Below are 13,049 nucleotides of genomic sequence, written 5' to 3'. Positions count from 1 at the left end.
TCTGATGCAAATGGTGTGTATGGTTGGTATGTATTGTTTGAATGAATCAACCAAGTGTTAAAACCATCCAGCATAGGGTCCAGCACGAAGCTGATATGTCATTGTGGATCCTACCATAAGGTGTTTATCACATACCCACTTTAATTCCAGCATTGCTCTTCTCAAACCCAGGGGAGGGAAGGGTGTTCTCAAGGAAGCCATTTTGAGGAGGTGTTTCAAGATGGAAGATAAGTTCATTGGGGTTTGTGTCAGGATCCACAGCTCCCAGAACCCCATGACACAGACAGGCAAAGGAGCCCTCGTCTACTACAAACATATCACCTGCCAATCAAACACACAGTATTTATGGTCAGAGCGGTCAGGGTTGCTGTTGTGTTGGTTTATTTTTTCATCCTTCACAATGCAAGAGTATTGTTAATTATAATTTGGGCCCATAAACAACGCAGGTCCAAGTTCTAGAAATTTGATTTGTTTTCTCCTGCAGCCTTACCCTATTTCTCTCTGTCTTTTTGCCCTCTCTCTCTCTCTTTCTCTCTCTAATTCCAATTTCCTCATCCTCGGTTTGCTTCCTGCCTTCGTTCTCCCCTTCCGCTCTTTCGGCTCTTGGCCAGTGCGCTGCCACCTGGGTACTGATAAAGCCATCATGTTTGTGCTTACTGGCATCTGCTCTCATTTACTGCACTGATAAATAATGAATGGAGGAGGGAGGCCACTGCCGGAGTGCGGGAAGGATCAGAATCCGCAGCGAGGCATTGGGATTAGATGACCAGGAGTCTGGGATATAGGTGATAAACCTCCCCATCCGGAGCGAGCCGGAGAAAGCTGGGAAAAGCCGGATTCTTCCCAGTCTTGGCTCACTGTTAATGCTCTTACAAACAAGTCATTTTTCTTTATTCAATGCAAATTAATTACACAAGTCTCTGTTTCTCCTGCTAAACAAGCCCAGCTTTACCAGGCTCCAGTGGCAGCAGGCAGGGAGAATGACTTATTTTTGTGCTATTGTTGTTTGTGTGGGATTATCGAATTATGAGATCATCACGGCGATGGCGCAGGAAAAGCCCATTTTGGCAGGAGCCGAGCCAAAGGAGGAGGGGTGCAAGCGCTCCCTCTCTCACCTAAGAAAGCGACAGTGTCTTTTTTGTTCTCATTGTCCATGCTCATCTCCAGGGGGTCACATCTCTTAAGTACTTTCCTTCCGTCCCTAGACAGTACACACGCCCTGTGCTTTCTCCACACGGTTTCAACACGAATGTAAGGATTTCAGTCCCACCCCCCATAACTATCTCCTACTAACCACTGTGTTTTCCATTGATAACCAGAAAAAGTTTATTTTCACAACAGGGGGTTGCTGTTAAATCTCTGGCTCTGACATCAGCAGCTTGTCCTATCTGCCAGGGATGTAACCCTCCTGTCCTCCCTGAGATGGGTGTCCTGCTCTGATTATGGGCTCCTGTGTGTGTCTGCGGCTGCCTAGCCGACTCAAAAACAAAAGAGACTGACAAAACCACATGGGAAATGAGATGAAAATTGTTGTAATTTAGTGTTTAAATTAATCATTGGTGGAACAGCAAACTTAATTTACTGAGTCTCTTTTGTACACAGTGCGGTCAAAATGAACCACTATCCTCGGTATCCATCTTTTGATCTAAACACTTTCTCATATACTCACCTATGGTCACCGATGGAGGTTTGTCATTAACTGGGGTCACTGTAATATTAAGGTCATAAACAGGGAGGGTGCCATGCAAAGGGACAGGCGGGGGCATGACATCTCCTTGGCAACAGACGTCCTGTCCTCCTGCTTCTCCATCAGACACTATAAGTGTCACAGAATCCGAAACTGAGTGGGGTCCAACTTCTCCCCCTAAAGTCAGAGAAACAGGAAATCATGAGACAGACCTAAAAAAAAAACATCATGGAGCTCAATTTACAATTTATTTACATCAGGCATTGTCACAATAATTTGATTTGAGCCATGTTGTTTCTGACTGATTAGATTAAAATATGTATTGTAACCATGTGTGATCTACACTCTATCTATATCTATGTGTACAGTCACTAGACTACATCTCACTGTACTGTATAATACTGATACTTTAACAACTTATGCAGCTTACAGTACATTTAGTTTTCCTAGATTCATGCAGTGACCCTTCACTGCAAAATCTGTGTCTCATAACATTGATCAGCATATATCAACCATAAAAATGTCAAACTGGCCCTACATTGCATGTTTACACAGAATCATTACATAGATTTATATGGTCTATAGATATTCTGACGGCGCCATCAAATGTATTTCAAAATGCATCATTTTCCAATGGGGTTGCACGCCACACCTGTGTGTACATAGTAGATAATTCCTTGTAGGAGGTCTTGCTGGGAGAATTTGTCTACAGGGCTCCCTCCTCTGTGTATTTCTCCATGGGTGGGGGCTCTAGCCAGCATGTAGGTGAGGCGCGCGTCATCGCTGTCTGCATCTGTGGCAAACAGATACTCCACCGTAATCTGCACACGGCCACCTTCTGCACAGGACAGGCCAGCACGCAGCCCTGGACCCAGCTGTGGGGGCTCATCGTTCACAGGCATGACCTGAAAAACAACATTACATTGCGTCACAGACTTGAAATGGCGGGTTTAGGAATCAACCCGGGGTGACCAACTGCCAGCCGGCGACACTACCACTCCTCCACCACGCTCATTGTAATGTAATAAAAATATGGAAAATAAGGAAAAAATAAAGACTAATTTCTAATAGCATTTTAATTAATAATTATTAATTTATTTATTTTCGAGGTCCAATTACTTCATTTGAAATATAATTGAGAACTTGGACCAGACCTTACCTGTACTAAAAGCTCAGTCTGGGCAGAGCTGGTGCCATCTGTAACTGTAAGGCTTAAACTGTCCTTCAAAGTCTCAGAATCATCATGGATGTACCTGCCATCACAGAACAAAACTGGGATAAATGGTCAGCCAAATGGTAATTTTTTAGCTTTTAGTTTACATCAAAGCAACCGCTTTGTAAGTCATTTTTTGAAGATTTTCACACAGCAGCCTTCAGTAAACATCACCCTACACCTGATTGATCATTCAGCGTAGTGAGAACCCACAGAGAATGGGAATGGTTTGATAGTGCATATAAAACCAGCACAGCGCTTATATTTCATAACTGCATGGGTTACAATAACTGACACAAAGCCAAAAAAGGAAGCAGGACCCAGGTGCTAAGCAATAGTTTGAAGACGTCCAGCAGGTTTATGGGACGTCCAAAGTGCTGCGTGCATTCTCAGCTCTCTCCCACCTGACTCGCAGAGCTCGGATGTCCAGCAGGGAGAAGCTGTGGCCCTCTGGGAGAGGGGACCCCTGTAGCTCCAGCCTCCCGTGCTGTGGAGGAGTATCCAGCCTCACTCTCAGACCCTCAGGAAGAGTATCCACATCCCGTATCAACAGGTGTTCCTCCGTAAGGAACACAGCTCCACCCTCCTCCACTCGCAGCAGGTTGGTGAACATCTGTGGGGGAGAGAGAGGGGAGGCCAGGCAGGGGAGAACTCCTCAGAAGAGTTGACCAAAGTTTCTCTTGTTTTCATCTTACAATAGTGTTAAATCCTTTCAAAGAGCCCAATCCATTTCCAGCTCCATCGCTCCCTATAATCTAGTTTTACAAGAATGCTGTATGTTGTATTGAGCTCTTAACATTAGCATAGCATCAGATCCTTTAAGTTGGTCTGTTGGATTGTGAGCTCACAAGACTAATTTGAACTCATTTGTAGTTACTAGTACATGACAGTAACATTGCAAGGACGCAATTCAAGAATCAAATAACTGGCATTTGTCATTAGTAGTTTTGACATTTTGAAGTAGGTCCGCTCAATCAGTATTTTCCACTCTGAATAAATAAATCTGCCATATATTGATCGTTTATACCATAGCAAAAAAGCATTAGATCATATGTATATCATACACCAAAATACATCTCATTAGTGTCACATACCTCTGGTTTCTGGTTGTCCACCGGTAAGACAGTGATGTTGAAGATGAGGCCACTGAGAATGCCTCCATGTTGATCACTGACAGAGAAGACAAACTGCACGTAGAGAGGCTCCAGCCCGATGTCCTCAATCGGAGGCATGTACCCCACTTTATGGTGATTTACCGCATTCTGAGAGAGGAGTCATATCAATGTGACTTTTTATCATCAATTCTAACACCAATATGATTACATATCAGAATGTATGTATTTCCAAAATAAGAAGATTTGTAGACTGTGTAGACTGAAACAATGAATATTTAATTCTATTGCAGGTTGAAGGCATTACCTGTGTGAATGACTTGAGCACTGGCACCATATAATCCTTTTTCATGGTATGGGTGGTATCTGTGAAGAATAATCTTCCTGCATCTGGCATGCTGAAATGTTACGATGATCAGTCATAAAGGCATACATCTCATAAAAATCTATTTTTAGCATTTAGACTGAGAAAGGTTTTGGTTTAAACTGAATATCTGTTATATCATACTTGTGATGTGATGTAGATTAAATGAAAGCACAAGAGCATAATAGTATCAGAGTACATTTAAAGAGATAAAATAAATCTCTTGAAATGGGACTAAAAATCTCACCCAGGCTTGTTGAGACTGAAACAGGCTTGTGTAATAAAGTAGGCAAGGTCTGTGTCCCTGTTTTCTGGGTCCCTAAAGTGGAGGTGATTCTGTGTGAGGTAAACCACCTCTGTCTCCTTCACAGTGATAAAGCGCACCGTTCCCGACACTTCCACAGGCAGCTGGTCTTTAACAGGGAACACGTGGACCACCACTGTCTGCAGGGTGGTGAGGGCATTTGCAGATAGATACACAGAGATAAATATAAATTCATTTTTTAATGGGATAAATTAGCTGCTTTACTAACAGTATACACAAAATAAAGCTACTTTACTAATTAGTCTTGTTTAAGGAGTGAGCACTGGCCTGTCGATCCGAGAGGTTGGGAGGCTGATGACTGTCAGAGAGAATGAACTCAAACGAGTCCTCAAACACCTCCTCCCCTGAGTGTCTGTAGTAGATCAGGCCCTGAAACAGGTCCCTCTGCAGGAAGCTGCTAACAGGGACTCCTACAGAAGACAAATCTAGTCATGCACTATTCTGTACATTCCAATCCTCAATCAAAAACATAAAAGATTGTTATTTACAGTAATAATTCATACAAAAGCAGGAGATGTTCTTGTATGATGTAGATATTTAGTCAGGGTTCAGACTGATCACAACATAATTACATGATAATGATTATGCTGTGTTTGTGTGACATGGATACACAAGTTGATGTTTTGTTCAAGGGCGTATCAAAATACTGGGGCAGTTTACCTGCATCGTACACGGAGGTCTTTTTCACCACCTCCCCAGCACATGGCTGAGTGACCAGCTGGTACAGGATGTAGTCATCACTGGAGTCCAGATCTGAGGCCAAGAGCATGTACTCCTCCACACGCACCAGCCCTCCTTCCTGTACCTCAAAGGCCACATTGTTTATAAGAAAGGGAGGTGTGTCATCTTTTGGCAATATGTTGATGGGGAACTTATGGCGAGTGCTATGACGACCATCAGTGATGCGGAAGATGATGTAGTCTCGGGTGGTGTCACTGTCGGAGTGTTGGTACACCACCACACCCTCACGAAGATCCTGAACTTTAAACATGAAGCCTTTCCCACCTAGGGAGAAGAATAAAGCCACTCAGTCTAGTAAAAGATATGAAGAGTTATACATTACATTCATTCTTGTTACAATGCCATCAGTGATTGACTGAACTTATGACACTAGCTTGTGTTCTTCAATATGGACATCTCTCTAACTTGTGTGACAGTCACCCGTGGCTCATGTTTTAATCACTTACCTATTCCTCTGTGATTTGATATATTTTGTTTTCTTGGGAGGGAGATTTGTCATTTAACAATGATTCAATTTTTTGAACATAACAAGCTTTCCTTTTGCCCAGAGGCACTCGTGCTGGCTGAGGCTACTCCCCATTGATGGAAAAACAAAAAGAAAAATGGCGTCCTTCCCAGGCAGTTGCATGGCTGCCCACCGCGAGGCTGGGACCACTCCTGCTTGCCAGGGAAACAGAAGGGCAAGGTCAACAGACAGATTGAGTGAAGAATAGTTGCCCAGCGAAAACCTAATTAGCAACTTTACCAAGGGAAACAGCGGTCGCAAGTCCAATGGAGAAACAACTTAGTAATTGGGCCCAAAGGTGGCTGTGGGCAGCAGGCCCAAAAAACGGGGGGGACTGTGTCCAACGGAGGCACCAGACTCAGAGGACAGTATGTGGGAAGGGAGAGGCAGCTTTCCATTTGGCTGAAGGCGTTGGACCCACCTATCATTTACTCTCCCTAGTGGATGAGTTGTCGAGTCGGAGGTCCAGGTGAGCAATTCCCAGTCCCAACCAAAGTCCTCCAGAGAAGAGGCAAGAGCGTGTGGTGTTGGACCATGACTTGCCACATGCAGTGGAGTCTGTCCAACATGGAGACAAGTGTGGGGTCTTTGAGGATGGGAGCCAAACTTATGGAGTAGCCTCCTCCCTCCCTTCTCACTTTTCCTATATCAGCTTATAAAAAAAGAAGAACGTAAACAGCAATTAAAGTTGCACCGTGCTGTTGTGAGTGGGAACAGTTGTTTGAGCGGGAGGCTGCTGTTGATTAGACAACCCTGAGAAAAGAGACATGAGAGGAAGTCCAGCCCTGGTCCATGTGACTGGAGCCACTCCAGCTCTACAGTCACAATAACAAGCTACTGCCAGAGAGCCTCTCCACACAGACTGTCTGCACTCAGACAGCACATGCTGGCCTCAGCTGCCTTTCATACTCTCCTTTGTAAAAAAGCCCAGGGCTAAAACGTGTCTTCTCCCTTTGGGCCATGTAGACATGATGGCCACAAATGGAGTAGCAGAGTAGTTTTCATATACTGTGATACCAATTTGAGGTTATATTCTTTCTTATTCTTCGATGTTCTTTTTAGTGTGATGTGAGTTTGGTGACCACACAAAGATATGATACCTGTTCTGTCTGAAGCCTCTGAAGCGACCTGATTGTCCCCAGTCGCCAGTGCTGGCCAGAGTCAGTGAGAGGACGGTGGGTTGGTGGGGGATGGTAGAGCAGTGCTTCTGCCCCTTGTGCATTGCGGCATGTAATGGCATAAGTCTTGACAATCTGTTTCATTCTAGCACTGTGAAAACAAAAGGCCTGTCTTCCCCGTGTAGCCAAGCAGAAGGACAGATGCCCGCCACTCTGGAGACCTCTTTGGGAGCACCCCCGCATATCCACTGACCCACCCCCGGGGTCTGTGTCGGCGGCCCATTTTACACCTGATTAGCAAACACATGCAGGCCACCTTGCATATGTACCGCCACTGGTGTGCATGAGTGAAAACGTACGTTCCCAGCAGAGTGGGCAGCGCATGAGGAGAGCAGAGCACAGGACCGGTCACATCTCTTAACACAGCTATACAGAACACTGCTCAAGTTCAAGTAGCTTATTGTCATGTACTCATAAAAGGAATTATAAGTAATGAAATGATTGTGCTCAACAGCCAGCTCAACTTTAAAGAATAAATTAAAAGTAGCAATTAAAAAGGTATATTGTGTTTATGTGTGTGTGTGTGTGTGTGTGTGTGTGGGGGGGGGGGGATGTAATGCTGATAGGAATCTAATTTTTTATCTAACACCATTCTGTGGATATGCAGTTAAGCATGCAGAAATTAAATGCATACTGTACTTAAACTACATAGTGCCCTCAATATGTGACCAGTACACACTTAATCAAAAGCTAAACTGTCACATTGTCCCATTACAGAGAGAAAACAGGAGGCTGACCCTAATAAATATGATGCAGCTACCTGTAAATATGACACCCACTCACCAAGACAGATCATCCACTGACAGATCAGTAATAAAAAATCCTTAGAAGCTTCCATAGTCTTCCATAGAAATGTTCCATATCCTGCTATGTGATTTCTTTGCTCACCTCGGACACTGAGTTTGCCATGATGAGGCCCATCCACAGCTACCAGAGTGACTGCTTTGATATTGTCATTATCCACAATCTGCAGGTTCTCCCAGGCGATTGGCCGAGACTGACCCTCTAGCAGATCCAACCCTACAAAATGGCAAATTTTTCACTTCAGAGTGAATTCTCAGCATTGGCAAATAAAGGCTCTTATAAAGGCTCTATACAGCACCGACAGTTTCATTGGAAAAATAAATGGAAAATACCTAGTCTAGAGCTACCATGACAATAAATGATTGCTATTTGCTGTATTTTGGACATACCCATGTTCCAGGAGACTCGAGGAGCATTTGTCTCTGCTGCACGGATTGAAAAATGAACCATGATTGGGGAACTGGTGCCAAAGGAATCATCAATGGCCTCAAATTCAACCTGTTGAAATGGTCCAAAATAGTCATGTTGAAAAGACAGTTTAATGGTGATGGCCATAAGCCACATGTGAAATCAAACCATGAGTAATTTTGCAGATATTGTAAACATTTTATTGGAACACCTAAGCAGACCTAACCTCATAGTTCCTGCGGCCACTGACACTGCTATTGGGTGGCTGATAGGCAATCTTCATCTCGTTTAGGTCCTGCCAAGAGAAGGAGCCAACTGGCTTGGTGTGGTCATCCAGGTGGGTTATGTAGCCATCTGCAGGGGGTTTTGTCACGTTGAAGACCAGCCGAGCCTGGGGCGTCTCATGGTCCTTGGCGTCCAAAGCGGCAGTGGTCATGGGAGTGAGGATGAACTGGTCCACCTCCAATATGAACATGGACATGAAGGCTGCATTTGGAGGGTGGTTGGCCATTGCACCATGGATCAAGACAGGCAGCCACACGCTTTCTGCCTGTCATAGACAATCAAGAAGGAAGAAATGCAAAAATGGAACTGGAAAAAGGAATACTGAATTCAGGTATCAGATTCTTGTTTCCACTTTGCAGTTGTTCCACTTTTTAACATGCTAAAACGTGATAAATATGCTGTTACCTCTAACAGAGCCCGAGAGGTTTTGTCTCTCAGTTCTACCCTGATGGGAATGTAATCGATCTCTGGTGAGGGTGGACTCAGATGTTGGTATTTTAGACGTGAAGTCAGGAACTCAGTGCAGGTAACCTTCAGAAAGCGTACCTCCCTGTTGCCATGGAGACATGGTCTGTTTCCGGGGCAAGAGAGGCTGGCTTGTCTACCTTGAGTAGATAAGAAAATGAGAATAGAAAAACAATATTTCATAACTGGAGCATAGAGAGGCATAGCTGGTAAAATTCAATTAATGTAGGCTATTATGTTTTTAATGTGATGAATGAACCAGCACCTGCATATCTACACTTAGCTCTAAATAGCTGATAAAGAATGGTCAGAAGATCAGTGGATATAGCAATGAAGAAGATCAGATAGATGAAGAAGTTCAGTACAGATACCAATCAAAATGACTGATTATATGTACAATTTGGGATTTTGTTTCACATAATTCATGGCAAGATAGAAACAAAATGTCTTGTGTGGAAGCTCTGAATAGCTTTGTAGATTTTTTAGTAGACACAATACAATGTAACGGATATTGTAATTACAGTTTCCAATCTGAAAAGATTATCATTAACAGATAGCTAACTAATTACTCAGCTACAACCAGCTACTTAACTATAACTACTTAACTATAATTTGCCATTCCCAATTACAACTACCTAGCTTCTGAGCTACTAGGCACTAACTTTTTAAAATCACTTATGAAACAACTATGCCCGAGTTTAGACTGCTTTAGTTGATGCTGTGTATGCACATGAGTACCTTCCGATAAGAAGGCGAAATTTGAAATGAGATGTCACTTGTTTTTCCTAGAGACCCTTAAGAGAAATAAGGCAAGATAAGAATGGGAAAAGAATAGAAAAACAGAGTCTTTTGAGATCTTAGGTTAAACTTAAATTGGACTTGGGCTGAGCAGGTGCTATTTCGCAGCTTGTCCCCCCCACTAAAAAGCATATTTCTTTGAGATAATTTATACACCATATTACCAAGGTATTTTTTGTATGAAATTATTCACCTTTTCGTGGTCCAGCATTTAGAGCCTCTCCTTGGTCTGCTTGGGTAGGATCCTCTTTGACCAGTTGCCCCAGCATTGGAGCATTAGTCTCAGAGGTCAAAAGTCGCACTGTGCAAACAACCTCTGGGCGAGTTGGAAAGGTCAACACTCTGCTGTCTAGGGCATTGGAGAGGCCGTAGAACTCCTGAACCACAAGGGGAACATTACCAAACTCCACGAGTTTGCTGCTGCTCTCCTTAATCCTAACTCTAAGTAGGAATGTCTCAATATACGTATCAGTATCTGTGAAGCTAAAGAAGAAACAATACAGTAATTAAATTAAAGCAATGAGGCAATTCATTTAGGATATAGTACTAATTGAAATTCTGTTATGCCCTAAAGGAGCAAGTTGATGGCAAACATTATGTAATCTCACTAGATGTTATATACCTTATATATTCTTTTGTCCTGTCTTATATGTCTCATATGTTGTGTTATGTCTTATGTGTCACTATGCCTGCATAGGGAAATTGCCCCTCGGGGATAAGTAAAGTTTTTTTAATTGAATTGAATATACCACCTGTAGACTCTCAACATGACAGTATCTTCTTCTAGTAACGGGCTGCCATTGTGTGTGTACATCACTTCATCAGGTAGAAACCGGCAATCAAATACCTGAGGATAGGAAGTGCAATGGTTCTATGTCCGTTCCTTACTTTTCAAGAGTCAAACTTAACATGTATGCTAAATGAATACAGAATCACTGACAATGGAGTAAATGGAAGCAACCCATCTGAAAATTAGATGGATTATTCCTAGAAGTCGTACCTGAGGGGTGAGCTTGCCCACCCTCTGAGTGACAGGTTCATTGAGAATCACCTCAACCTTGCAGGCGTCTGTCTCCCCTGTGGCCTTCAGCTGTAACTCTTTATCCATCACAAACACAGACTGGCCTCTAGTGACCTCCAGGCCCAGATTCAGTCGCACCAGACTCTCAGCTCTTGCATAGTCCAAGATGGCTACTAGTATAAACAACACCTGTTGATAGCTGACCACCTCCATTTCTTTCAGAGTCTTCTGGACAACTATTTAGACTTGACGAAGTCCTCTATTCTGTTGCACTTCCCAGTTTAGGCAACAGTGGGTTAAGTCCAGTGCCCAGTAACTTTAGTCCCGTGGCCTGTTACCGTAGTCCTGGTTCCAGCTACTCATCTCAGGAAAACTCCCTCTATGATCTGATAGTCATGATCAAACAGCTAAAATGAAAAGAAAACTTTAAAACTTTATTTTACAGACTCTCAGTAAATATTTCTCAATCAGACTCTGTAGAGGCATACTGAGTATAGTGGCAGCCATCTTGGTAAATGTTTTACCCCTCACTTCACTTCAGATGTACGTAAACGCAGCAGGGCACAAGGTTGACCAAGCTGACCCCACTTAAGTGCTGGAGATGGCATCAGAGGAAAGAACAAAGAGGTGGTTAAGGTGGGGGGGTTAAGCAGATTCTATGACACAATCCCCATCCACCACTACCACAACATACACAAGTCCACATAAAGAAAGAAAGGTTGGATTGTTTGATTGATTAAGGATGAATAAAAACACTTCCACATCTCTCAGAGCAATTCAGCGTAAGTCCAAGCTGCTCAAACCAAATACCCTTAAGGTAAATGGCATACCCAAACTCACCATGGATAATATGAAACATGATTTGTAAGCTATATTATTAGATATCATTCTGTTGAGCAATAATATCTAACATGCCTTGTTTGCTGATTCCTGGCATTTCTCAAACAATTGCCATGAACAGTATTTCTGAAACAATTGACTGGAATGAAATGTTTTACAAAACCATCACAGAAATCTGTTAAATTGCTGCCAGAACTATTTGGCTCAGTAAAGGGTTCCAATTATGTGCTGTCAAAATGAGACTGGAAGAGATGTGGAGTATATTGAGCGTTCTTTGCTCAGTCTTGCATTGCTTAGTCTCCACTCAACAGTGTCATCTGAAAACTGTTGAGCAGCATGTGCACAAACCTATGTCTGCCTTGATTTCCCTGACAAAACAGTAAAACTGCTTGAAGAAAAGTCATAAGCCCATAAACATCTACTTGTCTAATTAGAAAGAAGCCCATAAAACCTTACATAGGCTGGAAAAGAAAGAACACACTGTCTTTTTGTTGGAGAGAAAGATATGGTGAGAGGGAGTGAAATAAAGTTAAATGTAGGGATTTAAAAGTGTACTCAGTCTCCTGCCGAGAGCCTTATCGTCTAAAGACACGGGGCTCAGGAGCGCTCTGAGTTTGCTGTCACGTACCTGCAGCTGTGTGCGAGTCGTCCTCTTGGCCTGCTCCCCTCTCCTGTGTGCTTGCACGCGCTCAGTGCAGGAGAATCCTGTCGGCACACCCCCACTGTGTGCGAGGTCACAAGCTGGATTCCCCCCAAACACAAAGGGAGCGACGGAGACCACTGTGGCACAGAACAAAAGGCACAAATAGAGACGGAGATAAGAGGGACAAAAGAGAGGAGTTAGAGTTTGTCCCTCTGCCAGACCATTAAGACAAGCGGCACAACATGGAGAGAAAAGAAAAGAAAGAGGGAGGCAGAGAAAGAGAGAGAGAGTGGGGGAGAAAAGTTAAAGCTCAAAACACAGGAAATGTGCTGAGCTGTTCCAAGAGTTTGACTTCTCTATTGCACCCCGTCACCCACATGCCCAGATGTTCATACACCCCAAAGAAGCAAAGCCTCAAACCCCACTGCAAAGCTCTGAAAGGACGAGAGAGAAGAAGAGAGGAGAGGAGAGGAGAGGAGAAGAGAGGAGAGGGTAGGAGAGACGAGGTGGTAAAAGGCGGAGCAGCTTTTACAACAGAGCTGCTAGATTGAAAGAGTGAAATCACACTGAGGATTTAGTTTTTTGAAAAAAGTTTTTCAGTGCAAACCTGCTCATGGTTCTGCCGAGGCTTTGATGTTTTATGGCTCTGCGAGCTTCCTG

General features: G+C 43.5%; 1 protein-coding gene across 4 annotated transcripts in view; it reads right to left on the bottom strand.

The window, feature by feature from the left end:
* The window catches only part of frem1b (Fras1 related extracellular matrix 1b), a 27,098-nt gene extending 14,049 nt beyond the window's left edge, over positions 1-13,049 (bottom strand). Inside the window, exons 1-20 of one of the 4 annotated variants that reach the window (XM_042056126.1) lie at positions 12,997-13,049; positions 12,375-12,526; positions 11,395-11,501; positions 10,886-11,313; positions 10,638-10,732; positions 10,079-10,368; positions 9,028-9,227; positions 8,564-8,887; positions 8,319-8,427; positions 8,014-8,145; positions 5,362-5,706; positions 4,969-5,111; positions 4,624-4,820; positions 4,320-4,410; positions 3,995-4,162; positions 3,305-3,513; positions 2,847-2,940; positions 2,340-2,592; positions 1,670-1,864; positions 136-321 (exon numbers count right to left, since the gene is read on the bottom strand). In XM_042056126.1, the coding sequence (XP_041912060.1) occupies positions 136-321; positions 1,670-1,864; positions 2,340-2,592; positions 2,847-2,940; positions 3,305-3,513; positions 3,995-4,162; positions 4,320-4,410; positions 4,624-4,820; positions 4,969-5,111; positions 5,362-5,706; positions 8,014-8,145; positions 8,319-8,427; positions 8,564-8,887; positions 9,028-9,227; positions 10,079-10,368; positions 10,638-10,732; positions 10,886-11,119 (3,265 nt within the window). In that variant the 5' untranslated portion in view covers positions 11,120-11,313; positions 11,395-11,501; positions 12,375-12,526; positions 12,997-13,049. Of the gene's footprint in view, positions 1-135; positions 322-1,669; positions 1,865-2,339; positions 2,593-2,846; positions 2,941-3,304; positions 3,514-3,994; positions 4,163-4,319; positions 4,411-4,623; positions 4,821-4,968; positions 5,112-5,361; positions 5,707-8,013; positions 8,146-8,318; positions 8,428-8,563; positions 8,888-9,027; positions 9,228-10,078; positions 10,369-10,637; positions 10,733-10,885; positions 11,314-11,394; positions 11,816-12,374; positions 12,792-12,996 lie in introns of those variants that run through there. The other 3 variants (XM_042056129.1, XM_042056127.1, XM_042056128.1) reach the window with 3 other exon arrangements.

The sequence above is a fragment of the Alosa sapidissima genome, chromosome 12 (genome assembly GCF_018492685.1).
Source record: "Alosa sapidissima isolate fAloSap1 chromosome 12, fAloSap1.pri, whole genome shotgun sequence".
Taxonomy (NCBI): domain Eukaryota; kingdom Metazoa; phylum Chordata; class Actinopteri; order Clupeiformes; family Clupeidae; genus Alosa; species Alosa sapidissima.
This window is presented reverse-complemented; position numbering and strand designations above follow the sequence as displayed.